Source organism: Micromys minutus (assembly GCF_963924665.1).
Source record: "Micromys minutus genome assembly, chromosome: 9".
Classification (NCBI taxonomy): Eukaryota; Metazoa; Chordata; class Mammalia; order Rodentia; family Muridae; genus Micromys; species Micromys minutus.
In genome coordinates, this window is record NC_137978.1 from 31145376 (window position 1) to 31173262 (window position 27887).

The window sequence follows — 27887 nt, forward strand, 5'->3', positions numbered from 1 at the left end:
CAATAATAGTGAGAAACTCCAACACCCTACTCTAATCAATGGACTGATCATGCATGCAGAAACTGCAGAGAGACACAGTGAAACTAACAGAAGTTGTAAACCAAAAGAATTTAACAGACATCTATATAATAGTTCATCAAAAAAAAATAATATACATTTTTATCAGCACCTCATGTCACCTTCCTAAAACTGAGCATATAGTTGACCACAAAACAGGCTTCAGTAGATATAAAAAGATCAAAATAATCCTATGCATCCTATCAGATCACCATGGACAAAGATTGGTCTTCAATAACAACAAAAACAACAAAAATTCCCACATAAACATGGAAGCTAAACAATGTTCTACCCAATGATAGCTTGGTTAAGAAAGAAATAAAGAAGAAAATCAAATACTTTTTCTAGAATTTAACAAAAATGAAGGGACAACATACCCAAACTTATGAAATACAGTGAAAACAGTGTTAAGAGGAAAACTCATAGTTCTGAGTGCCTCCAAAAAGAAACTGGAAGGCATATAAGCTAACAACTTGACAACAAAACTGAAAGTTCTAGAACAAAAAGATGCAGATACACTCAAAAGGAGTAGATGACAGAAAATCAATCAAATAGTAACAAAAAGAACTATACAAAGAATCAGAAAAAAATAAGCTGGTTTGTTGAAAAAAAAAAAAAACATTATTTAAAAACTCCTAGCCAGACTAAGTAGAGGGCAGGAGAGAATATCCAAATTAACAAAATCAAGAAATGGAACCGGAAACATAACAACAGAAACTGAGAAAATTCAGGAAATCATTAGACCCTACTACAGAAAGCCTATACCCACCAAACGAAAAAATCTAGAAGAAATTGACAATTGACAATTTTCTAGACAGATATCAGGTACTAAAGTTAAATCTGGATCAGATAAACCATCTTAACAACCCCATAACCCCTAAATAAATAGAAACAGTCATCAAAAACCTTGCAACAACAACAACAACAACAACACCCAGGACCTGATGGGTTTAGGCCAGAATTCTATCAGACCTTCATCAAAGACCTAATACCAATGCTCTGCAAACTATTCCACAAAAGAGAAACAGAGGGAATATTACCCATCCCATTTTTTGAATTAACAATTACACTCATTCCTTAATCACACAAAGACCCTACAAAGCAATAGATATTTAATTCAATTTTTCTCATGAACATTGATTAAAAAAAAAACTCAAAAATTCTCATCAAAACAATAATTCAGCATGATTACATAGACTCTATCCCAGGAATGCAAGAATGGTTCTATATACAGAATTCGATCAATGTAATCCACTATACAAACAAACAAACTCAAAAAAAAAAAAAAAAAAAAAAAAAAAAAAAAAAAAAAAAACACATGATCATTTTACTAGATGCTGAGAAAGCATTTGACAAAACTCAACACCTCTTCATATTAAAAGTCTTGGAAAGATCGAGAATCCAAGGCTCATACATAAAAATAATAAAAGCAATATGCACCAAACCAGTAGCCAACATCAAAATAAATGGTGAGAAACCTGTAGGAATTCCACTAAAATCAGGGACTGGACAAGTCTGCCCACTCTCTCCCTACCTATTTATGTAGTACTGGAAGTACTAGCTAGAGAAATAAGAAAACAAAAAGAGGTCAAAGAAATATTAATTGGAAAAAAAGAAGTCAAAATATCACTGTTTGCAGATGATAAGATAGTATACTGAACTGACCACAAAAATACCACCAGATAACTTTTACTGCTGAAAAATACCTTAGGCAAATTGGCTGGATATAAAATTAACTAAAAAAAAAAAAAAAAATCAGTAACCTTCCTCTACTCAATGGACAAACATGCTGAGAAAAAAAAAAAGAGAATCAACACCCATCACAATAGTCACAAATAATATAAAATCCCCCTTTGGGGAACCCTAACCAAGATTTGAAAGATCTATAAGACAATAACTTCAAGTCTCTGAAAAAAGGAAATTGAAGAAGACCTCAGAAGGTGGAAAGATCTCTTATTCTCATTGATTAGAAGGATCAACAAAGTAAAAATGGCCATCTTGCCAAGACAATCTACCACTTAAATTCAATCCTCATAAAAATTCCAACTCAATTCTTCATAGAGTTAAAAATAAAAAAATTGCAAATTCATCTGGAATAATTTAAAAAACATTATATCAAAAACTATTCTCAACAATGAAAAAAAATTTCAGGAAAATCTGCATCTCTGACCTAAAGCTGTATTACAGATTTCCTGTGATAAAAATACATGGTTTTTGTACACAGACAGGCACATAGATAAACAGAATAGAATCGAGACCCAGAAATAAACCAGCACATTTATGATGACTTGATCTTTGACAAAGGGGCTAAACACATTTAATGAGAAAAGGACAGCCTCTTCAACAAATGGTGCTGGTTCAACTGGCAGTCAGCATGCAGAAGAATGCAAATCAATCCCTACTTATCTTCTTGTACAAAACTCAAGTGCAAGTAGATAAAAAACATTTACATAAGACCAGAAACACTAAAACTAATATATCAGAAAGTGGGGACAAGCTTAGAACATATATGCACAGAGGAAAATTTCCTGAACAGAACACCAATGGCTTATGTTCTAAGATCAAGAATCAACAAATGGGACCTCAGGAAATTGCAAAGCTTCTGTAAGGCAAAGGACACTGTCAAAAGGACAAAACAGCAACCAACAAATTGGAAAAATATCTTTATTATCCCTACACCTGAAAGCAGATTAGTATACAATATATGCAAAGAACCCAAGAAGTCAGACTCTAGAAAATCAAATAATCCTATTAAAAAATTGGGTACAGAGCTAAACAAAGACTTCTTAACTGAGGAATGTTGAATGGCTGGGAAATACCTAAAGGAATGCTCAACATCCCTAGTCATCAGGGAAATGTAAATCAAATAACCCTAAGGTTCCACTTCACACCAATTAGAATGGCTATGTTAAAAAACTCATGTGACAGCACATGCTGGTGAGGATGTGGAGAAAGAGCAAATCATTGTTGGTGAGATTGTAAACAGGTACAACTACTCTAGAAATCAGTCTGATGGTTCCTCAGAAAATTGGACATAGTACTACCTGAGGATCCAGCTATACCACTACTGGGAATATACCCAAAAAATGCTCCAACGTCTAACAAGAATACATGCTCCACCATGTTCATAGCAGCCTTATTTATAATAGCCAGAAGCTGGAAAGAACCCAGATGTCCTTTATCAGAGGAATGAATACAGGATTTTGGTACATATACACTATGGAATACTACTCAGCTATTAAAAACAATGAGTTCATGAAATTCCTAAGCAAATAAATGGAACTTGAAACTATCATCCTGAGTGAGGTAGCCCAGGCACAAAAGAACACTCACTTAGAAGCACATACAAATTCAAAAAGGTTGAATACCTAAGAAACAACTCACGCAACTTATGAAGCTCAAAGGGAAAGAATGCCAGAAGGTGGATGCTTCAGTCCTTCTTAAAAGGGGGAACAAAGCACTCTTGGGAGGAAATGAAGGGACAAATAGAGGCGTAGGGATTGGAGAAAAGATTATCTAGAGACTTCCTCACCAGGCAATCCACACCATATGCAGCCACTAAACCCAAATATTATTGTTGATTCCAAATAATGCTTACTGGCAGGAACATGATATAGATGGCCTCTCAGAAACCCTGCCAGAACCATACTGATACAGATGAGGATGCCTGCAGCTAACCATCAGACTTAATATGAGAACCCCAATAAAAGAGCTAGAGAATGACTAATGGAGCTGAAAGAAAAAGCAAGTAACCTTGCAGCAAAGCCAAAAGAAGATAGCTGCATAAACACAATTTTACCACTAACAACAAAAACTAACAAAACCCCCCACTATTTCTTAATATAACTTAACATCAATGGACTCAATTCCCCAATAGACATAGACTAACAGACTTGATACATAAATAGGACTCAGATTTTGCTGCATATAGGAAAGTCATCTCAGTAACAAAAAACAAACACTACCTCATAATAAAAGGTTGGGAAAAAGTTTTCCAACTTAATAATTCCAAGAAACATGCTGGAATAAATATCAAATAAAACTGACTTTCAACTAAAAGTTATCAAAAAAGAAAAGAAAGAATACTTAAAACTTATCAAAGAAAAAATTTACCAAGATAAACTCTCAATTCTAAAAATCTATGTTCCAAATGCAAGGGCACCCACATTCATAAAAGAAAAGATAATAAAACTCAAAACATACATTATACTACATACGATAATAGTGGGAGACTTCAACACTCCACTCTCATCACTGTACAGATTATGGAAACAGAAATTAAACAGAGACACAGTGAAACTAACAGAAGTTATAACAAATGGTTTTAACAGACGTCTATAGGACACTTCATTTAAAAACAAAAGAATACACCTTCTTCCCAGCGCTTACTAGTACATTCTCCATAATTGACCATATAATCAGTCACAAAACAGGCCTCGACAGATACAAGACGACTGAAAGAATCCCATGCATCCTATCAACTCACCATGGACTAAGGCAGGTCTTCAATAACAACAAAAACAACAGAACATCCACATATACATGAAAGCTGGGCAATGCTCTACTCAACAACAACTTTGTCAAGGATAAAATGAAAAAATTAGAGACCTTTTATAATTTAATAAAAATAAAAGCACAACAGAGCTAAACACATGGAATACAATGAAAGCAGTGCCAAGAGGGAAGATCATAGCTCTGGGTGCCTCCAAAAAGACAATAGAACAAGTGTAAACACTTAAAAGCTCTAGAACAACAACAACAACAAGCATATGCACCCAAGAAGAGTAGGCTGCATGAAATAATCAAATTCAGAGCTGAAATCAATCCTGTAAAAACGAAAAGAACTATATAAAGAATCAACGAACCAGTAACTGGTTCTTTGAGAAAATCAACAAGATAGGTAAACCATTAGCCAGAATAACCAGAGGACACAGAGACAGTATCCAAACTACTAAAACTCAGAAAGAAAAATGAAGATATAACAAAAAACTGAAGATATTTTTTAAAAAAAACCATTAGATTCTACTACAAAAGCCTACACTCAACAAAATTGGAAAATCTGGAGAAAATAGATTGTTTTTTTTCTAGACAAAAACTAGATACCAAAGTTAAATTAGGATCAGATAAAACATCTAAATCATCTCAAAACTGCTAAAAATAATAGGAGTCATTAAAAGTCTCCCAACCAAAAAAAGCCAAGGAACAGATGGGTTTAGTACATAATTTTATCAGACATTGAAAAAATCTCTATTACCAATATGCTTCAAACTATTTTTCATACTAGAAACAGAGAGAACACTACCCAATTCAATCTTTGAAGCCACAACTACAGTTACATCTAAATCACATGAAGACACTACAAAGAGAACATTAGACTCATGAAGATTGATGCAAAAATACTAAATAAAATTCTTACAAACCTAATCCAAGAACACACCAAATTGATCATTCACCATGATCAAGTGGACTTCATCCCAGGAATTCAGGGATGATTAAATATACATCAATGTATATCCATCAATGTAATTCACTATATAAATCCATCAATGCAATACATTATATAAACAAAATCAGAGAAAATTGATGATTAATCTCAGTAGTTGCTGAGGAAGAATTTGACAAAATTCAAATGCCCTTCATAATAAAGTCGTGGAAAGATGAAAAATTCAAAGGCCATAACTAAACATAAGAAAAGCAATATACATCAAATCAGTAGCTAACATCAGAGAAAATGGAGAGAAACAAAGCAATCCCACGAAAATCAGGGACTACACAAGGCTTGCCACTTTACCTCTCCCTATTCAATATAGTACTAGATATACTAGCCAGAACAATTGGACAACAAAAGAAGGCCAAAGAAATACAAACTGGAAAGAGGGAGTCAATATATCACTATTTTCAGATGATATGGTATTATACTTTAGTGAACCCAAAAATTCCACCTGAGAACTTGTAAAACTTATAAACAACTTCAGCAAAATAGCTGGATATAAAATAAACAAACCAATAGCCTTCCTCTACTCAATGGATAAACAGGCTGAAAAAGAAATTGAAGAAATGGGACTCACCAAAATAGTCCCAAAAATATAAAATATCTTGATGTGATCCTAACCAAGCAAGTGAATGATATATATACCAAGAACTTCAAGTCTCTAAAAAAAGGGAACTGAAGAATATTTCAGAATATATGAAGCTCTCCCATCCTCATGGATTGGCAGGATTAACAGAGTAAAAATGACAATCTTGTCAAAAACAATCTACAGATTCAATACAATTCTGGTGAAAATTCCAACTCAAGTTATCACAGAGATAGAAAGAGCAATTCTCAAATCTATCTGGAATAACAAAATATCAAATATCAAAAAGCAGTCTCAACAATAAAAGAACTTCTGGAGAAATCACCATCCCTGACATCAAGCTATACAATAGAGCAACAATGATAAAATCCAAACAATGTTGGTACAAAGACAGAGAGGAAGATCAATAGAATAGAATTTTAGACCCAGAAATGAACACACACACACACACACACACACACACACACACACACACACACACACACACACACACCTGTGGTCACTTGATCTTTGACAAAGGAGCCAAATACATTCTTTGGGAAAAAGACAGCATTTACAACAAATGGTTCTGGTTCAACTGGTGGTCAACATGTAGAGGAATGCAACTTGACCCATTCTTGTCTTTCCTTACAATGCTCAAGTCCAAGTGGATCAAAAACCTCCACAGAAAACTAGATATGATGAATCTAATACAAGAGAAAGTGGGAAAAAAAGCTTGAACACTTTGGCATAGAGGAAACTGGACCTCTGGCTAGGGGTCACCAGCAAAATGATGTACAACCTTGAAGGTTGCAAGCATGTCGGGGACAGTCCAGGAGTCAGTGTCAGGACACGAAACCTTGGTAGAGATAAATGAGCTCCACTAAGCTAAGAATGGCATTTCTTTAAATAAATACTTCTGCCAAATAAATTGCTCAGTACTAGTTTATTACAATTCAAAGACTTTCTGTATAAACTATATTTCACTTTACCCTAACTAGTTATTATGATTACAGACTATGTTCATTCTTTCAGAACATAATTGTTTCTAAGTGAGAAATTTCTTCCTCACTGTTTAGAATCCATGATTTCCTTCTTGACTTCTTGAAGCCATATATAGAAAAAAAATCTCCCCAAAAAAGATTTCCATTGTAATCAATAAATATATACACTGTTTCTTTTTAGAATATGTTTTGGAAGAAAATATGTATTAAAATCTGTGTAGCCATAATAAAATAGTATCACTATATAAAAAATTTAACTTATGACTTCAATCAATATTGTTTTAACTAAAGAAAATATACTTTTATTAAAATGTCATGTCCCTTTTTCTTTTTCTTCTCATTTTCTTTGAAATACTAGCCAAAAGCCTAAGCATGCTTTCACAGCCACTGTGCTTTCTCATGAAACAAATCCCTTATAGATGTGAGTGCTTGCCAGTTTCCATGACAACAAGCATGGGTGTCTCTCTTCCTCTTCTCCACCTACATGCCAGCATATGCCAAAATTTACAGTTTGCAGGCCCTGTTGTTTTTCTCTTAAACTCATACAATAGCACCCCACTTTTCCTTCATGTTTGTGTTTAAATTATTTTATTAATGAAACTAATATCACAAAGAAAAAAAGCCATATTCTCTCTATTTTAATTTAATTTAATAGGTTTAAATAGCTCTGAGGGTCTACTTTCACAGCCTTAGAGATTTTTTCTACCTGTGCTTTATTGAATGTTTTTGTAAACATTCAAGGACAGTTAGAAACTATAGCTAGATAAATAAAAATCCATGTATGTAGTTTAACTCAGCTTATCTTGGTCGTGGTAAGTTACAGAAGACACTCTCTTAAAACAGCATTCACTAAGAAGCCAGAATTTAAAATGCAAAATTAGACATTCTCAGGGGCCAAAGGTGAACACTGTCTACCTAGACCTATGAAGGAAGGGCCTAATAAGGCTCCCTGTAGTTGAAGATGGCACTTCAGAAATTACTGAAAGGAGAAACATCAGGGAACCCCATAAGGAAGGCTTCAGGTAAGGTAGATCTTCACATTTCAACTAACCCAATAAAGATAGTCCTTCATAGGCAAGCCTACATGCTTACATAATGAGCACTAAGCAAGGATTTTATGAATCCTAAAATACCCTTGATTTGTTTCTGAAAGTTTTTTTTTTAAGATAGCAATAATACAAGCCTGTATCTTCCTCTAGTTTCACCTAGCAAAGATTTGATTCACAGGGATTCAGGAAGTGAACCAGGAGACTTGGAGTTCCTTAGAGATTCTTGGAGTTCCCACCCCCACCTTCACTTACAGTTTAGAGTCCAAAGTAGAAACAAAATGAGTCCCGTAAAAAATATCATCATTACAATCAAGATTATGCATATGTCCAACAGCCAGTTACTATACAATGGGTATGCATCATCCAAAATAGAAGCTGGGGAAAAAAACAAAGAAATATTAGGCATCTTTTAAAGTAAGTAACACACAAAGAAATATGCATATGTTATGAAACCAGAACACAGGACCTTACTCAACAAGAAAGAAGAAAAGAATGCTTTCTTTCTGGGCAACGTTTAGGTCACCTATCCACAGTTTTAAGACAAAGTTTGTAGGTTAGAGTAAGTCCAAGGGTTTGTGCACTTTGGTCTGAATCATATGTGAACATGATAAGATGTTGTTATTTTTAATCATTTATCCACCAGAATCTGAAAGCATCATCTTGTTTATTTTTATTCTCTAGTTCCAGAGCTGCCAATACAAGATGGTACAGAGGGAGCATAGAGGAAATACATGGGTCCAGTGAGCGCACACACACACACACACACACACACACACACACACACACACACACACACCACAACACATGCACACATGCCAACTGCAGTCCATGTAACACCGAGTGTCTGTCCTTCACCTGATAACAGTCAACATACCAAAGGCCACAGTTCTAAAGAAAATTGACTCTCCCTTTCCAAGGAGATATCAAATGCCAGTACCTCCATAGCTAGAGGTGCAATTTCATGCCCAACCTGCTCCCCATGCTAGAATTTTGCCTGGCCCAATACTACACAAGTCATATGTGTCTTGTTTAACTTGCTATGAGTTCATACATGTAACTGTCCTGCTGTGTACAGAAAACACTCATTCTTTGTAGTTATCCACCACCTGTGACTTTAACAACCTTGCTATCCCCTCTTCTGCAATGATCCACGACCCTTGGGAGGAGGTGTGCAATAAATATCCTGCTTATAAATGACCATTCCGACATCTTTTATGCTCTGTAACTTGATCTCTGTGTTGTCATCTACTGAAAATGGAGCTTCTCTTGTGAGGGCTGACTAAAGCATAATCTGGGTTCTTGCTATTTGTGGTAGCTATGGACATCCATACTGCATCTGACCTGATATCTGAAGTCCAATTCTTTTTCATTATGCTGTTTAATGTTTCCACTGCTTTATTTTTATTTTAATTAGTATAATTGACTATATAAAAATTTACTTGGAATTTTAAATATTCTTCTATTTTTATTGTAGTTTTTTGGTCTGTTAGTATTTTAAATCCATTATTTCATTTTTAAATATAAAATATACATTTTATATAGTTAATATATGCAAGAAATCCAAACAGTGGTTGTTAATTTTGAAATTTATTCCTCTTTGGCAGTCTTTACCTTCAAATTTTCATGCAAGTTAATAAATGCAGTCTTGATCAGGGATAATAATTTCTAAATTATTTTCTTTCTAAAATATATTTATTTTTATTTTATGTACATGAGTATAATCCTTCTTAAGATGTAATCCTCCTTAAGATGGTTCTTAAAATTAGCCCATTTAATCTTGATAAAGACTTTAAAATCAGGATATCACAATCTGAACAGAACCATAAAAATGGAGGGAAAGGGAAAGATGGGGGAGAAAGTATTCATATATACATATATATTTATATTATTACTCAAAATATTGTTCTTCTTTTTTGGGGTTAAAAAATAACTTTAAAATTATATAGCTGTATAAGTGTTACATGGATAGAAATATGTATTGTAATCAGAAAACTGTTTATGATATTTATGATATCCCATAATGCTGGAATTTAATTATATCTTCCATAATTTTATTCAGCCTTCCTATTTTTCAATTTTCTTTTAATTTGTTTATTTTAAATTTGAGACTTCTTTTCATGATTCACTGTGGAGTAGATAGCATGCGTTTTATTGGCAGCCATTTTGAAATATATGTTAAACTGGAAAGAGGCATATCTCTATCTGACATCTGAAAACTTTATCTTATGGATAATTGCTAATTTCTTATGGTGATTAACTAGATCTTTTTTTGTTTTTTGATAGTTTTTTTTAATAAAATACTTTGAAATATCTATAATGAAGTGAAAGGTATTTCTAAATCCTCAGATACTCTCTTATACATGGTACATGCTGTAGTGTGACCATACTTTTAAATCGTCTAAACATATATACCCAAGAAGATCAAATATCAGCTTTTAATGGTCTTGGAGAATGAAAAAAATCAAATTAGAAAAACTGTATTTTTTATTAATTTCAAAGGAGTCTCTGAAGCAAAATTATTTTAATGTTCATTAATTATTTGTTTAGTGTAAATGCCAAGTGACATCAGAAAACTGTTTTGTAGAAGATTGTCTATAGCTGATTAAATGAAGACCATATCTGGAGAAAGAAATCATTAAATTGTTATACAGCAACTGTAACTGTGAACATAAACATATACTTATGATAGAAGACTAAAACTTTAAAAAGCATGTAATTTCAAGGACAGCACATGAAGCCCCTGGGGTGTTATTGAAACTGTGATTGCTACTGTTGCTATTCAGCTCCAGGATGAGAAGGCACTGGACACAGGCGAGAGGAGATGGCAGATCCCATTCTAGTTTCACTCACCTCTGCTCCTGAATTTCAAGTAGAGAGGGAGGAAGCCAATATACAAAATTAACAGTAGACACTCCCAGACAAGCATACAGCCATCTCTTATTTTATCATTCAAACCTGAAAAAGAGTTGGTAGGAAAAGTTAGGAAGTTAAGTCTTAGGGAATGCATTAGAACAGCAAGACAAATGTTGAATACAGGCATTGTACTATATTCATTTATTACTATAGCCATTTCTTTAAGTTATCCTGGGACTAAAGCCTCATAAAAAAGATTGTTAGGGTTATGGTTAGAAACTTATAGAGAAAATAGAACTTAGAATTTGGTAAAGCTAAGATTATAGTCATTTAGTCTAAAAATGAATGACTTTAAAAACATCAAATAATTAATATCTTCTTGCTTTATCATAACTGTGTAGCACATAATCAACCTGAAAACATGATGTAGATGCCATTGGACCCTGTCCACCATAGCCTTGTCTCAATTCTTACGTGCCTAAAGATTGTAGGATCCACAGATAAGGACTTCTGTGAAACTTCGAGTTAGCTAAAAGAGGAAAAAGCTGCTTTTAATTCACCCAGTAAGAAATCCTCTGAAAGAATTCTGAGACCTTGAGGAGAGTATCAACTATAGCTCTACCTATTCCTAGAGAACCACATGGGGAAGGAGAGGAGGGGAGTACCATAACCTGAGGATCTCTGAGGATTTTGAGACCTATTTGATAAAGAGTATCGGGATGCACTGAAGTTCAGGGTTACACATTTTTGTATACATCACATCTGAATACTGTGTTTCAAGAAGAAATGATTCCAGATTTCTTTACCTTCCATGATTTCATTGATTAGTTCTGCGAAACGAACAGGTTTTCCTTTGAGATAACAGAAAACAAGTATTCCTCTGAGAAAATTTAGAAAAAATATAAAGGTTAAATATATTAAAAGACATGGAAATTTGTTTGAAATCAATGACATATACTCGGATTTGAACAGGACATCTGAAAGAAAGAAAAAAGGGACCTGGTATTATTAACTAAATATTTATTTCCTAGAAAATATTCATACTACAGATTAAGTCTGCAGATCCAACCACTGAGAAATGGTTGAACCACAAAATTTCTGACTTTCTCAGTGGATTGATCTATTGATGAATTCATAATTTCATGTTTTTTTTGTTTTTGTTTTTGTTTTTGTTTTTTTTTTTTGGAAAGTGGCAAGAAACTTATGAAGTAAGATTGGTTGGATAAAGTAGGTAACTGGGGACATGTTTCTGAATGATATATCTTACTCCATACCCACATCCAATTGCTCTTTCCTGGCCATCTTTATAGTTGGTTATTATTTGGAACTGGTATTATGAAAAGGTTGAAGATTAAAGACAAAGGGAGTCTATGGTCTCTTGGCACAATGCCTGAAAGATAGAAATTTGACTATCTGTGAAGATGAGGCAAGTCAGTAAATTTTATCTCTTAAATACTCTGATATTCTACAGATATTTGTGCCCCTTAATCTATTAGACTACTGAAACAATGTATTTCTAAAGAAATAAGGATTTCCCCCAAAATATCATACTTAGAGAAGGAAAAGCTCCTCTTTAAAGGAAAATATCTCCTCCAAATACATATTATATACAGATCTAGCACCTTCTCAGACTACCTTGTAGGTATGAAACTGAATCCCAGACAGTGATGGGCCAATTGTGGTATTAAGGTACTACAACTGGGCCAGGACTTCTGAGATTACATATTATTAGCTATATATTTAAACTTTGATCTCAGTTTAAGTTCCTAAAGTTTGTCTTGAGGGAGTGACTGGATTACTTTATCCTTCTTCCCATAGTAGCCTCTGGGCTAAGTCACTCTTTTCTGCTTCTCTCTATTATCTGTTTTAAGAGATTCTTTGGCATAGATTCTAACCCTCAATTATCATATCAGGTCCCAAGAATTAAACTAAGATTGAAAGTCTTTCTAACTGCTTATCTATGTATATTGCCAGGCCTTCTTAACAAGGTAAAATATTATAGCTATTCCTTCATCTAATTCTGTCCTATTCTGTGACTAATAACTTCCAAATCTTGCTTTTTAAAAGTTCCAGTCCTGTTAATTAAGAGCCAACATTTACATATATGGTTTAATATTGTATAGATGCATCACCTGTTAATTAAAAGCCTATAGCTTAGGCAGAAAATAGAAGGAGTGTTGCAGTAAATATTTAAAAATTAAAAATCGGTTTATCTTTTTACTAGCCCTGAGGTTTCACTCCTCAGGCCTGACTCCGATACAGAGCATGTGCACCTCTGGAGCTCAGCCTGAACCGCCAACATGGCCCAACTTGCACAACTTGTCTATACAACTCCCTTCCCTGGTGGTTTTCTACCACCTGTTCTGTGCCTCCATGCCCGGGCATTTCTCTACCCCAAAATCCCACATAAATACAACTCTACAGCCCAGTAGCTTTTCATACTGGTTTTTATGTTCATTTCTTAATTCACAAACCTTCTATAAAACAAGATTTCATCAAATAGACAAAGATACAAACTGTACTTCTATATAAGAGACTAGACCTATAAACTGCTTAATGTTCATAGCTATTTAATGCCAATTAATATCACCTGGGTCTAGCTGGTCCTTGGGAAACTCCATGGTGCCAGGACTTCACCCTCAGTTCTCTGACCTTCTCAGACCTCTGAGCCCTCTCCAGTTCCCTTTCCCCACCCAGTCATTGGCTTTCCTTTATTTTACTAATTAAAATGGGACGGTTCAGTTTGTGTTATATAACTAGACAGCCTTTTTGGGGGAAGTGGAATTAACATTAAAATACAAAGAGCTTCAGGACAATATTCAAAGGTGGAACATCAACGATGAAAAAAGAATTCTGGGATAGAGCCATGGAAAGGCAAGATATGCCTAGAAGGATTTGAGAAAATGGATTCATGATACCTGAGAACAAGCAACTATCCATGTAGCAGAATGTAAGTTAAAATAATTGGGTTATTATAGATATGATCTAGTCAGGGTTGTGCTATGTGGCCAGGGTATTTGTAAATAATTTTTGAGTCCCAGTCTTATTTCTGGAAGCATGAGACTTGGGCAAAGAACCAGCCCAAACTTTGACAAATGGCACCCAATTTACAGCAAGTAGAACCCAAGTTTACAACCTAAAAAACCTAGGATCCAAATTATGGAAAAGTCAGGCTAGCCAGACAAAAAGCCCAGTCTATTTTGAAAATTAACAAAACTAGACCAAAGCTTCCCAGAATATCACAAGACTAGCATCTGTGAAGATTTCCTAGTCAAGGAGCACAGGATGATAATATAGAATGAGACTTTTTGAAGAAACCCCTAATAATTTAAAGACAAAACACAGAAGTTAGGGCTCCTCCCAAGATAATAGAATAGTGGCTGAGAGGGAGGTAAACATGGCTCCCATTTGTACAGAGGCTGAATCTAGCCAATGCTGCAGAAAATGGCAAAACCAGGAGTGGAGGGGCAAGGAGACTTCTTGGAGACCACAGTTGCAGGATATGCCACTTCCAGTTTATCCAAGCTTGGCATAGCCCATAAACCTAATTCTGTTCTACAAGAATTAAGGCCTACATTGGCTGCTATGGTGAAATTTGGGTAGAAGGCCTCTCCCTGAAAAGAAATGGACAGGGTATGACCAGAAGCAGCACAGACTCTGAGCTAGAACAGGAGATAAAGACAAACAAATTTCTGTGAATTCCAGACCAGCCTGTAACATAAAATGAAGTCAGGGTGAGACTTGCTGCTGATAAGATACAGCCACTTACAAAAGACAGTCAAAAATTAAAAATGACATATTTTCCCTTAAACGTATTATATAGGTTTTTGCTTTATAATAAATAAAAATGTACTTAGTTATTTAAAAAATAAATATACATCGATTTTAAATTTATATAAAGAAAAGGGAAATATAGGTATATTTATCCATATAAGATAGGTTTATGGTTTCAAATTGAAAAATAATGCTTTCTCTGCTGCCAAAAATCATTTTGCAGTAGTCAAATGTAAAGATCCAGAGTTAGGATTGAGGCAGGGTTGTTTGTTTTTATCTTTTCAAAAGAAGAAAAGCATCCAACTAATAAAACCAGAGACTATTAGACAAAAGAATCATTTAAAGCTTATCAACTGTTAACCATCAGTTTGTCAATATAGAATATAAATTCCTTTGTCAGAGGAGATAAAGAAGTAAAATAAGCACATTTTTATAGAGACAATTTGATATTGTTTTAAATTTAAAAGACAGTGGATTAATGTCAATTGAGTTCTAAATGTGATATACCATCATGGTATCCAACTGGATATACTGACAGACAATGGTCTACTTAATAATAGCATGAATTGGGGACTTGCTATCCACTGTAAAATAGGAAGTCACCCTACTCTGAATGCTAGTCAATCTACTTGGAAATGAAGGCCCCCACAGGAGAACTAATACTGGTTCATCCTAGTGCGTGGCACGTGGCCTAAGCCAAAACCACTGAGAAAATTCAGAATTGCTTTAAATTGTTTTTATACAATACATGAAAGAGAATTTAAATAAAGTCAAATACAGAGAAAGATATCAAATTTAGAGGAGAAAAGGTACATAAATAAATCTACATAGATAGTAATCTCTGAAGAAGAGAAAAAGAAATAAAATAAATATAAATATTTTTAATTTATAGGGACTAAATAAGAAAATCTATGCCTTTGGTCTCAATACTTGGGAAACAAAGGCAAGGACATATAAATTCCTGTGAGTTCAAGGCCAGCCTAATGTACAAAGCAAATCCAAGTCACCTCAGGCCACACAGAGAAACCCTGTCTCAATAAATAATAATGATTACTTTGTTTTAAATTATCAAAATGAAGATAATTATAAGTTCAGTTGTTATGGTGATATATGATACATCTTCTTAAGACATGTCAAAACAGCAGCCAGAAGTAGAAAAGGGCTGTTGAATTGAATCAGTCTATACTTTTAATGACATCAGACTTCTGGACAAAGAATATGTTATCTTGCTGTGTCAATGGGAAAAAAGAAAAGGCTTTGGATTCCTTCCAAAGTAATAAGAATCATATTTAATAGAAGAAGATTCCCTGAAGATCTTAGTTACAGACAGGAAAAAGAAATAAAGAAGACTAAACAGAACAGATAACACGGGTTGCCAATCCTACTACATGTGAACAGTCTTGAACCTGAATGCAGCATAAAAATGACCCTCGCCAAAACTTCAGCTGTGCATACCCGATGGATCTTGTTGGCTACAGAGCCCTTAAGATTCATCATGCCACCCTTTCACGTGAGATGAATGAAGATTTATATTGCAGTTTGGGTATATGATCAAACTAGATCATAAATAAAGACATTAAATATGTCTTTCGTCTTTCACCTGTTCAAACAGGGAGCAAAAAAAAAAAAAAAAAAAAAAGAAAAGAAAAGATCTTTAACTGATCTATGCCCATTGTATATGTTATGAATTATGTTAATAGAGAAATATTTGTTACCTCTGAAAATTTTATGTTAATAGAAAAAAAGATAAAAGGGAAAGGAAGGGAAGGGAAGGAAAGGAAAGGAAAGGAAAGGAAAAGGAAAGGAAAGGAAAGGAAAGGAAAGGAAAGGAAAGGAAAGGAAAGGAAAGGAAAGGAAAGGAAAGGAAAGGAAAAGAAAAGAAAAGAAAGGAAAAAGACCAAAAGGGCAGCTCTGACAGGATACACCCTCCAGGACACTGAAATGCTGAGACTTACTGCTCCAGCATCCTATCCGCTTCTACCTCAACTGTGTACCTCTAAAGACTTGCTTTCTGAACAAATTTACAACAGCTACCTCATTTAGTCGAGTCATGATTTCAATTAAACCTATACTTTCCCAGCATACAGAGACTAAACAACTAGCTTTCTTAAAAGAAACCATCTTTTAAATTTTCAAAAAAAATTCTATCTCCAGAATTAAGAAGCAATTATAAGAGAGTTACACTCCATGCCCAAATAGCCAGGTGTTTGATTTTTGATCATTCAGTTGGATGTTTGTCATCTTTTAAAAGGCTACAAATAATTATACTTTCGAGCAAAGAAAAACAAAATAGCCCTTCTATTCTGAACCTGTGATCTGAGCAAACCTCAGGCTATGGCTCTGACTCCCAGGTACTCTGAAATGCCCAGGATCACAGGAGAGACCACTACATCTACCCCAACACTCAGAGTAACTGGTTTTACTAGGATCCGAAAGACAAGACTCCCCCACAATCAGTGGTATGGATTCCTTCTGGTCTGAACCTATACCCAGAGAAGATCTGGGGTGCTAGCTCTTCATTCACTCTTACAACACCCAGAGGAAGCACAACTCCCAGCTGTTCTGAAATTCCCAGGATCACAAGATCACAGAGAAAGCTAGACTCCCAGAAGATCAAAGAGACCCAGGAATACTGGCGGTCTGACACACTCAAGATTGCAGTTTAGACCACAACATCACTCTCAATATCCATTATAACCGTGACACCCAAAGAAACCAGGGAAACAAAAACCCCTGCCCAGTCGGAGGCACAAGTTTCTTTCAGCTTATACTTGCAACACCCAGAGAAAGTTTGACTCCCAAGAACTCTGACACAAGAGGTTCTCAGGAGCTTGTTTACTCCAGGATTTCAGGATCCCAGGATCAGTTTGATTCCCAGGAACTCTGACATACCCAGGATCTCAGGATCCAGGATCCAAGATTCATAGAATTAAAGAGATACCTATATTAACACCCAAAAGTAGCTCTGACATCTAACAAGGACATATGTTCAGCAATGTTTGTAGCAGCCTTATTTATAATAACCAGAAGCTGGAAAGAACCTGGATGTCCTTCAAAAAAAAAATGAATACAGAAATTGTGGTACATATACACAGTGGAGTACTACTCAGCTATTAAAAGCAATGAGTTCATAAAATTCCTAAGCAAATGGATCATCCTGAGTGATGTAGCCCAGTCAAAAAGAACACTTATGGTATGTACTTTCTTATAAGCAGATAATAACTCCCTCCTCCTCCTCAAAAAAAAAAAAAAAAAAAGTCGGAATACCCAAGAAACCATCCACAGAACTTATGAAGCTCAAAAGGAAGAAAGACCAGAATGTGGATGCCTCAGTTCTTCTTAGAAGGGAGAACAAAAAATGGGAGGAAGTATAAGGTCAAATAGAGGAGCAGGGATCTACAGAGACTGCCTCAACTGGAGAACCACCCCATATCCAACCACCAAATCAGGGCACTATTGTTGATGCCAAGAAGTGTTTACTGCCAGGAATCAGATATGGATGTCTCTTCAGAGGCTCTCCCAGAGTCATATAGATACACATGAGAATGCATCTGGAGAGATGAAATGAAGCCCTAAAAGAACATAAATTTTAGCCCATTCTATTATACCCAACAAATCTTTCAATTAATATAGATGGAGAAACCAAGATATTCCATGACAAAACCAAATTTACATAAAATCTTTGGACAAATATAGCCTTACGAAGGATAACAGATAAAAAAACTCTACCACAAGGAGGGAAACTACATAATAGAAAAAGCAAGAAGCCAATCTTCTTTCAACAAATCCAAAAGAAGATAGATAAACACAATTCCAGCCTTAATACCAAAAATAGCAGGAGAAAACAATAACTTTTCCTTAATATTTTTTTGAAATCAATAAACTCATTGCCTCAATTAAAAGACATAGACTGACTGGGTATGTAAACAGGACCCTCTCATACATAGAAAGTACAAAAAACGTGTACATTTTGGTTGTTGGTTTAGAGTATAGCCGTGTCAGGCATCAAAGAGAAGAGAGGACCTTAGTCCTGTTAAGGCTTAATTCCCCAGAGTAGGGGAATGCCAGGGTGGGAAGTTGGAGTGAATTGTTGAGTGGGCCAGGGAGTACCATCTTGGAAGCAGGGGGAGGGGAGATGGTAAAGGGTGTTCCTGGATGGGAAGTTGAAAAAGGGGATAACATTTCAAATGTAAATAAATAAAATATCCAATAAAAGGAGGAAGAAAGAAAGATGGGAAGAAAAAAGAAAGAAAGAAAAAAGATAGAAAAAAGGAAGGAAGGAAGGAAAAAAATACTTCCTACAATTCAATGAAAGTGAATATACAACATGCACAAACCGAGGGACACAATTAATGCAGCACTAAAAGGAAAGTTCATAGCATTCAGTGTCATGTTTATGAACTTCGAGAGCTTTCATGCTAACAATTTAATAGCACCCCTGTAAGCTATAGAATAAAAAGAAAAAATCACATCAAAGAGGAAAATAGTGTAAAAGAATAATCAAATTGAGGGCTAAAATCAGTAAAATAGATAAAAAGAGAAAAATACAAATAATCAATTAAATGAAGTTATGGTTCTATGAGACAATCAACAAAATAGATAAAACCTTAGCCAAAGTAACTAAAAGACAGATTTTAAAAATGCCAAATTAACAAAATCAGGAATGAAAGGGTGGGCATAAGAGTAGACACCAAGGATATCCAAAGGATCATTAGGTCATACTTTCAAAAAATACTCCACAAAATTGGAAAACCTAAATGTGTGGAAAATTCTTTCAATATGTACCACTTATCAAAGTTAAATCAGTGTCCGTTTAAATAAACCTAACTCTCAAGGAAATGGAAGCAGTTATTAAAAGTCCCCCAAACAAGAACATCTCAGGACCAGGTTTAGCACAGAACTCTATCAAATTTTCAAAGAGGAAATAATATCAATATTCTTCAAATTATTCTAAAAAATAGAAACTGAAAGAACATTGCTCAATTTACTTTATGAGACCACATTAATACTGATACCTAGCCAACACAAAGACTCAACAAAGAACAAGAATTGCAGAACATTTTTTCTTATTAGCATCGATGCAAAAATAATCAATAAAATACTTGTAAACTGAACCAAAAACAAATCAAAAAGAACAGCTACTATGACCACGTAGGCTTCATCTTAGAGATATAGGGATGTTTCAACATATGAAAATCCACCAGTGAAACACAACATATAAACACACAAAGAAAAAGAACATGATCACCACAGTGAATGCTGAAAAGGCCTTTGACAAAAATCTAAGAACTCATTTTGAAAAATGTCTTAGAGATTTTAGGGATAAAATGCACATGCATAACATAACAAATGCAATCTACAGCAAGGCAATAGCCAACATCAAATTAAATTTAGAGAAAATTAAAGCAATTCCACAAAAATCAGGGACAAGTCAATGCTGTCCATTCTCTCCTGATCGACTCAGCATAGTACTAGCTAGAGCAACAGGACAACTAAAAGAGATGAAGGGGATACAAAATGGAAAGGAATATGTCAAAGTAGTGTTATTCATAGAAGATAGAATAGTATACATAAATGACCCTAAAAATCCTACCAAAGAAATCCTATAGCTGATAAATGACTTCAGTGAAGTGCTTGGATATAAAATTCACTTAAATATGAGTACCACTCCTATGGATAGCAATATCTTATATCAAAATGATAAATGAGCTAAGAAAAAACTATGCAAACAACATACTTTATAATACTACAAATATATAAAATATCTTGGTATAACTCTAACCAAGCAAATAAACGACCTGTATGGCAAGAACTTAAAGGCTTTGAAGAAAGGAATTAAAATATCAGAGGATAGAAAGATCTCCAATGCATCTGGGTGGATCAGTAGGGCTAACATAGTAAAAATAGCTATCTTACCAAAAGCAATCTGTAGATTTTATTCAGATTCCATTAAAATTTCAACATGTTTATTTACAAACCTTGAAATAATAATAGTCAAGTTTATAAGAAAAAACAAAATTACAGGATAGCTAAAAATAATTCTGTAGAGTTTTTTTAAGAAGAAAAGAAAATCCTCTATAAGTATCAAAATCACTGATTTTAAGCTGTATGACAGATTTTTGACAAAGAAGCTAAAATTATACAATGAAAAAAATAAAGCAGCTTCAACAAATGGTGGTGTACTAATTGAATGTCTGCATGTAGAAGAATGCAAATAGATCCATTTCTATCACCCTAGACAAAAGTCAAGTCCAAGAGGATTAAAGGCCTCAATATAAAACCAGATACACCAAAGCTAAAGTGCAAGTGTATCAAAGATCTACACATTAAACCAGGTACACTGAAACTATTAGAAGAGAAAGTAGGGAAAACCTTAGGACATATAGGCACAGGGGGAAATTTCCTGAACAGAACACCATGGCTTATGCTCTAAAATCAAAGAGCGACAAATGGTACTTAATGAGATTGCAAAGTTTCTGTAAGGCCAAGGACACTGTCAAGAAAACAAAATGTCAGCCAACAGATTGGGATGGACCTTTACCAACCCCACATCTGAGAGAGGCCTAATATCCAAGATATACAAAGAACTCAAGAAGTTAGAAGCCAGAGAATCAAACCAGGCACCAGAAAATTTAAAAATGGAGTGCAGAGCTAAACAAAAAGTTCTCAATTGAGGAATAGCACATGGCTGAGAAGCATCTAAGGAAGTGTTCAACATCCTTAGCCATCAGGGAAATGCAAATCAAAACAATGCTGAGATTTTACCTCACACCAGTCAGAATGACTAAGATCAAAAACTCAGATGACAGCAGATGCTGGTGGGGATGCAGAGAAAGAAGAACACTCCTCCACTGTTGTTGGGGTTGTAAACTGGTACAACCACTCTGGAAATCAGTCTGGTGGATTCTCAGAAAATTGGACATAGTACTACCTGAAGACCCAGTTATTTCACTTCTGGGCATATGCCCCAGAGACGCTCCAGCACACAATAAAGACACATGCACCACAATGTTCATAGCAGCCCTATTTATAATAGCCAGAAGCTGGAAAGAACCCAGATGTCCTTCAGTAGATGAACGGATACAAAAAAATGTGGTGTATTTACACAATGGAGTACTACTCAGCTATCAGAATCAATGACTTTATGAAATTCCTAAGAAAATGGATGCATCTAGAGAATATTATCCCTAGATATGTAACCCAGTCACAAAAGAACAGACATAATATGCAGTCACTGATAATTGGATACTAACCTCAGAAAACTCTGAACACCCCAGAAACAATTCACAGGCTACATGAAGCGCAAGAAAAACAAAGGCCAAAAAAAAAAAAAAAAAAACAAAACCAAAAAAAAAAACAAAAACAAAACAAAACAAAAAAAAAACAAAACAAAAACAAAATGAAAGCCTCAGTCCTTCTTAGGAAAAAAATAAATATATAGCTCCCTCTCAGAGTGTGGTACACCTGGACCTTAAATCATTAATAATCCAAGAGCTAAGATAATAGCCTTGTGGCAAATTTTGGTATTTATATGTTAAATCTATACTCAACAAAAAAAAAAATCTGTTTCCATGTTATGTGTTCTCCTACATGTACTTCATGCTTATGTTTACTAGTGGGATATCAATGCATGCTATCAAACCTATAAAAGAATTAAGTATTGACAAAAATATTCATATAATGTTATGCCAAAATGCCTTTAAAAATATGTATATGTATCCCTCAGTTTAAAAAAGAAAATAAAGTGGTTAAAAAATAAAAAAAAACAGATACACTAAACATGACAAGGGAAGAGAAATTGGGGAAATTCTTTAAAGCATTGGCACAGGAGACACTCATAAGCATTTAATTAATAAATGGTTCTTCATGACATTGAAAACCATTGTAGGGCAAAGGACACTGTCAAAAGGACAAAACAGCAGCCTGGATAACAGGAAACATATTCCCCAACCCTGCATTCAACAGAGGGCTGGTGTCTTAGAGTTTCTATTCCTGCACAAAACATCATGACCAAGGAGCAGGTTGGGGGGGGGTGGGTTTATTCAGTTTACACTTCCAAAATGCTGTTCATCATCAAAGGAAGTCAGGACTGGAACTCAAGCAGGTCAGGAAGCAGGAGATGATGCAGAGGCCATGGAGGGATGTTACTTACTGGCTTGCTTCCCCTGGCTTGCTCACTCTGCTTCTTATGGAACCCAGGTCTACCAGTTCAGGGATGGCACCACCCACAATGGGCTGGGTCAGGGATGGCTCCACCCACAATAGGCTGGGCCCTCTTCCCTTGATCACTAATTGAGAAAATACCTCACAGATGAATCTCATGGAGGCATTTCCTCAACTGAGGCTTCTTTCTCCATGGTAACTCCAGTTTGTGTTAAGCTGACCCAAAATCAGCCAGTATAGCTGATATCAAAAATAGGTGAAGAACTCAAAAACAAACCAGACTTTGCCAAACCAAATAACCCAATTAAAATGGGGTACAGATCTAATCAGAATTATTGAAAAAGGAATCACTAATGTCCAAAAATACTTAAAGAAATATTCAATATTCTTAGCCCTGGGGGAAATTCAAATCTAAAGAACTGTGATTCTATCTTACACCATAAAAATGGCTAAGATAAAACTCAACTGAAAGCTTATACTGGCAAGAATGTGGAGCAAGGGAAACACTTCCCAATTGCTGGTAGGAATGCAAAATTGTACTGTCATTTTGGAAATTATTTTGGTGGTTTATCAGAAAATTGGTTACAGATTTACCTCAAGGCAAGATAACCCAGACCCAGATAGACACAACATGGCATATATTTAGGAATAAGTTAATTTTAAACATGAAGTACAGGATAGTCCCACTACAATCCACAGGCCCAAATATTTTAAGTAACAATGAGGGCTCAAATTGGGATGTTTGAATTGCACTGAATAGGGAAATAGAATAGACATTGTGGATGAATGAGGAGAAGGGACTAAATGTAGTGGAAGTAGATACTGAAACAGGGAGGATAGTGGGAGAGAGAGTAAAAAGACTACCAAACTTGGGAGGGGACATCTATGGGATAAGCTAGAAACCTAGGGTAATGGAAACTCCCAGGAATCTATGAGGGTTATACTAGCTAAAACTCCTAAGAATAGATTCTGAACTGGATATCTCCTGTACCTAGGAAAGACTTCCAATGGAGGTAATGTGACATCAGTTCAGCCATAAAACCTTCAACACACAATCTGAACTATCCACAAAATATGCAGAAGTATAGATAAAGCATAAATTGAGGAATTTGCCAACCGAAGGCTGGCCCAGCTTGAAACTTATGCCATGAGAGGTAACTCACCTCTGGTAACATGAATGATAATTGTTACACTTGCAGAGAGCAGCCTACCCCAACCAGTATTAGAAAATGCTTATCTACTAACTTAAGGAAACAGATCCACAGACCTACATCCAAACATAAAGCAGAACTTTGAAGAAAGGAAGGGATGATTATAGGAGCCAGGGAATCAAGGGCACTACAAGAAAACCTACAGAATCAACTAACCTGTGCCCATAGAAACCCAGAAAGACTGAGCCATCTACCAGGGAGCATTTATGAAACTGGCACTGGCATAGGCCCTCTGAATATATGTAACAGTTGTGCAATTTTCTCTCCATGTGAGACTCCTAATGTTGGGAGCAGGGACTATCCCTGACTCTGCTGCCTGTCTTTGGGACCTTTTGTCCTTACTGGGATCTCTCTTTTGGCTTCAATAGGAGATTTACCTAGTTTTACTGAAACTTAACATGTTAAAGCAGGTTGATATTCATGGACTGCCTCCCTTTTCTGAAGAATAGAGAGGAAGATGAATGAAAGGGTTCTAGAAAGAAAAGCACTTGGAAGAGAAGATGAAGGGAAAACTTTGGTTGGGATGTAAAGTAAATTAATTAACTAATTAAAGCATGTTGAGAGGAATGCCTTAATTTGGCTTGTGATTTTAAACAGATTATTCCAAAGTTGCCTTGCTTCTTAGTTTCTGGGCCACTGATGAATCAAACACTGTGGAGGGTAAAACAGAATGTGTCAAACTGCTAGCTCAGAGCTTGGGTGTATTTCTCTGAGACATAGTGAACAGCAAAATGGACTTTTCTTCAATACTGGCCAGCCATGCAAGAATAACTATCACATCAAATCTCACCCTCCACAACACTGAACTTAAGACTCATGAGAACTCTGGCATATCCTACAATAAGTATCACTAGACTATCACAGGCTGCCAGGACTTTTTATGATTGAGACTTTGTTCTTATGTCTCCCGAGATTATCTGGCATGGACGAGAGGCTGCTTCCTGCTTCTCTGTGTGTTGTCCTCCTACTTCTATACCTTTAAGCTGCCCTGCCATCACTTTCATGCTTCCTGGTGCTTTCCTCTATTTTTGTACTCAGAATATAACATTTTCCTTGTTACCTTGACACATCTTAATTTTCTCTTTACCGCAGAAGTTATATATGCTGTTTTCCAAATGAGAAAAAATAGTTTTAAAGGAAAAATAATATTCAGTGGTCCAAATCTAGAAATAGTTTGTTCGGAAGTCATATAACTTTGGGTTATTTAACAGGAAACATAGATTGAGAGCTTATTGCCCAATTATTTCAATACCTTCTTTAAGATATATTTTCTATGTATGTTTACATGTATGGATGTGAGTCTCTGTGAGTGTATATGAGCACATACATGCAGGAGCATGTGGAGTCCAGAAGAGGACATTGGCTTTTCTAAAGCTGGAGTTAGAAATAGTTGTGAGTCATCTAGTATGGGTGCTAGGAACCAAATTTGATCAAAGTGAGCAAGTCTTCTTAATGTCTGAGTCTTCTCTCCAGCCCCAATGTCTTTCTTCAAAATATGCTGCCTAGCATCCAGTATTTTTCTGATTTTCATCAATTCAAAGAGCCCATCTGTATAGCACTTTTTAGCATGTAACATAATTGTATATTTTTTATTTTATTCAATTTTCTCCTTAGTTTAACTATTTGACTAAAGCAATTGATATTTGATAGAACCAAGTCATAAAAGCTTACCTGGTAGGACAATACTTCTCTTTTTCTCCTGATTAGTAGTTACATTGTAAATGGAGCAAGTAATAGAACTTTGTGCTCCATTCTTCAGAAGAATGCTGCTCTTCAAATACAATAACCCAGCTCTATCCTGAGAGTCAAATGTGGTTGAATGTGGAATTATATTCCCCTTGCTGTCTCTCCATCTCATCTCAGCAGGTGTGATCAAACTTCCCGAAGTACACTCCACCAGTACCCCTTCTGTATCTGGAACCTTAATGGTAATCTGTATATCCAAGTTCATAGCTAGGAAGAGAAGAAGATGACATCATGATTCAGTGTTCAATCAATAGTTGAGAAGTTTGTGTAACTGCTCATTCCCAATAGTTGGCTGCTTGTGTCCTACTAAGAATGTGAATAGCCACAATTAGGGCAAAAGCAATACCACAAGTTATCAATAAGAATATGCAAGGATGTTTAATACCATCACCCATCATGGAAATGCAAAACAAATCCTCATTGAGACATACTTGACCTCCATAACAATACTGAAGAAGTAGGAATGACATTGCCACAGATCAAAAGACAGAGAGCTCTTTCTGTGGGAAATCATCAGTATGCACTAAACTTACATATATATATATATATATATATATATATATATATATATATATATATATATGTATATATATATATGTATATATACACTAAGCTTACATATACACACACTAAGCTTACACACACACACATATATATATGTATGTATATATACATATAAACAATCCAGAAATTTTAAATAGACATTTACATATTTTAAAAACATTAATGGTAGCATTAGTTATAATTGCCCCCAAACTCAAAGTAATAAAAATAATACAAACAAATCCAGATACTAATACTGAAAACAAATGCAAAAGAATAAAACATGACATATAATAAATAAATAATGCTGAGTAATTTTGGCTATTTCAGAGACTGTTATAAATGGAATAATACAGTAATGATTGTGAATAATTGATGGCAATGGAAGTTAGAAGTTTGGTCATTTTGCCAATAAGAGCATGATATTAATAGGAAAGGTTAAAACAACATTTTGAGTTGTTGAAAACATTCAGTATCTAGAGCAGAGAATTAATACATGAATGTTCCTATAAGTAAAAATTCACTAAGTTGTACACTTTGTGTTTTTACTGTGTGTTACAAATATCTCAAATCAAAAAAATAAAAACAATTCCAAGGCAGAACCAAAGTCCTAAGTTTGCACTGTCTCTTTTGGTATTCACATCACCACATCTAGAGCATAGTCACCAATGCAAGTTCTTTCAAAGGCTAGACTAATATGCAAAAGCAAATATGGGTTTTCAAAACAGTTTTTAAAAGTTAATTTATTAATACATACATTTAGAGTTCTTGTTGTCAAACTCTAAGTAATATAGTAATGAAAAATTATGTAAAAACTGCAACAAATTCCCAGCTGGAGAAAAAATCAAAAGGTGGATAAATTACAAAACCATTTCTCAGAATTAATTAAAACCTCAACAACAACAATAACAACAAAGAACTGGAGAATCAAACAGAAAAACAACTAGGTGCAAAGGGAAGCTCAACGTATCTGCTTCTGTAAAATTTTCTTATTGTGGGAAGGAACTAATTATTTTTTTCCATTAAAGAATTTAATAGAATGACTAATAATCAGAATTCTCAGTCCAAGGGAGTGAAGGTGATGTTAGATCAACTCCATAGCATATTTAACTTAAAACAATTACAGATAAAAGGAACTAATAAGAATTTGGATGCCTGTAAGATCTCAGGTACTAAGAGACTTTAGCACCTTCCAATACAGAAACATCACCAAAGAAAGTGCTTCTTTGAGGACCAAACCAAAGTAGAGGAAACTATTCTAAGTACAAACAGAGGTATCAGCACTTTTTAGAAAGCTCAATAAATTCAATAAAATATAATTAAATTACAAGAAATTTTTGTAGAGATGCATATGACCTGATAAATCAATACTAAAATTTTTATAAATGCATATATGTGTGTGTGTGTGTGTGTGAAATTTAAAATGAGATA

At 34.9% G+C, this 27887-nt stretch overlaps 1 protein-coding gene across 1 annotated transcript in view; it reads right to left on the reverse strand.

Moving 5' to 3' along the window:
- Positions 1 to 5285: 5285 nt before the first annotated feature.
- Positions 5286 to 27887, reverse strand: part of LOC308424281 (selection and upkeep of intraepithelial T-cells protein 10-like) — a gene marked incomplete at both ends in the record, with an annotated part of 362337 nt that continues 339735 nt past the window's right edge. Inside the window, 5 exons of the mRNA XM_080921225.1 lie at positions 5286 to 5413; positions 8419 to 8541; positions 11017 to 11121; positions 11826 to 11996; positions 25839 to 26120. Coding sequence (XP_080777351.1) covers positions 5286 to 5413; positions 8419 to 8541; positions 11017 to 11121; positions 11826 to 11996; positions 25839 to 26120 — 809 coding nt within the window. The remainder of the gene's footprint in view (positions 5414 to 8418; positions 8542 to 11016; positions 11122 to 11825; positions 11997 to 25838; positions 26121 to 27887) is intronic.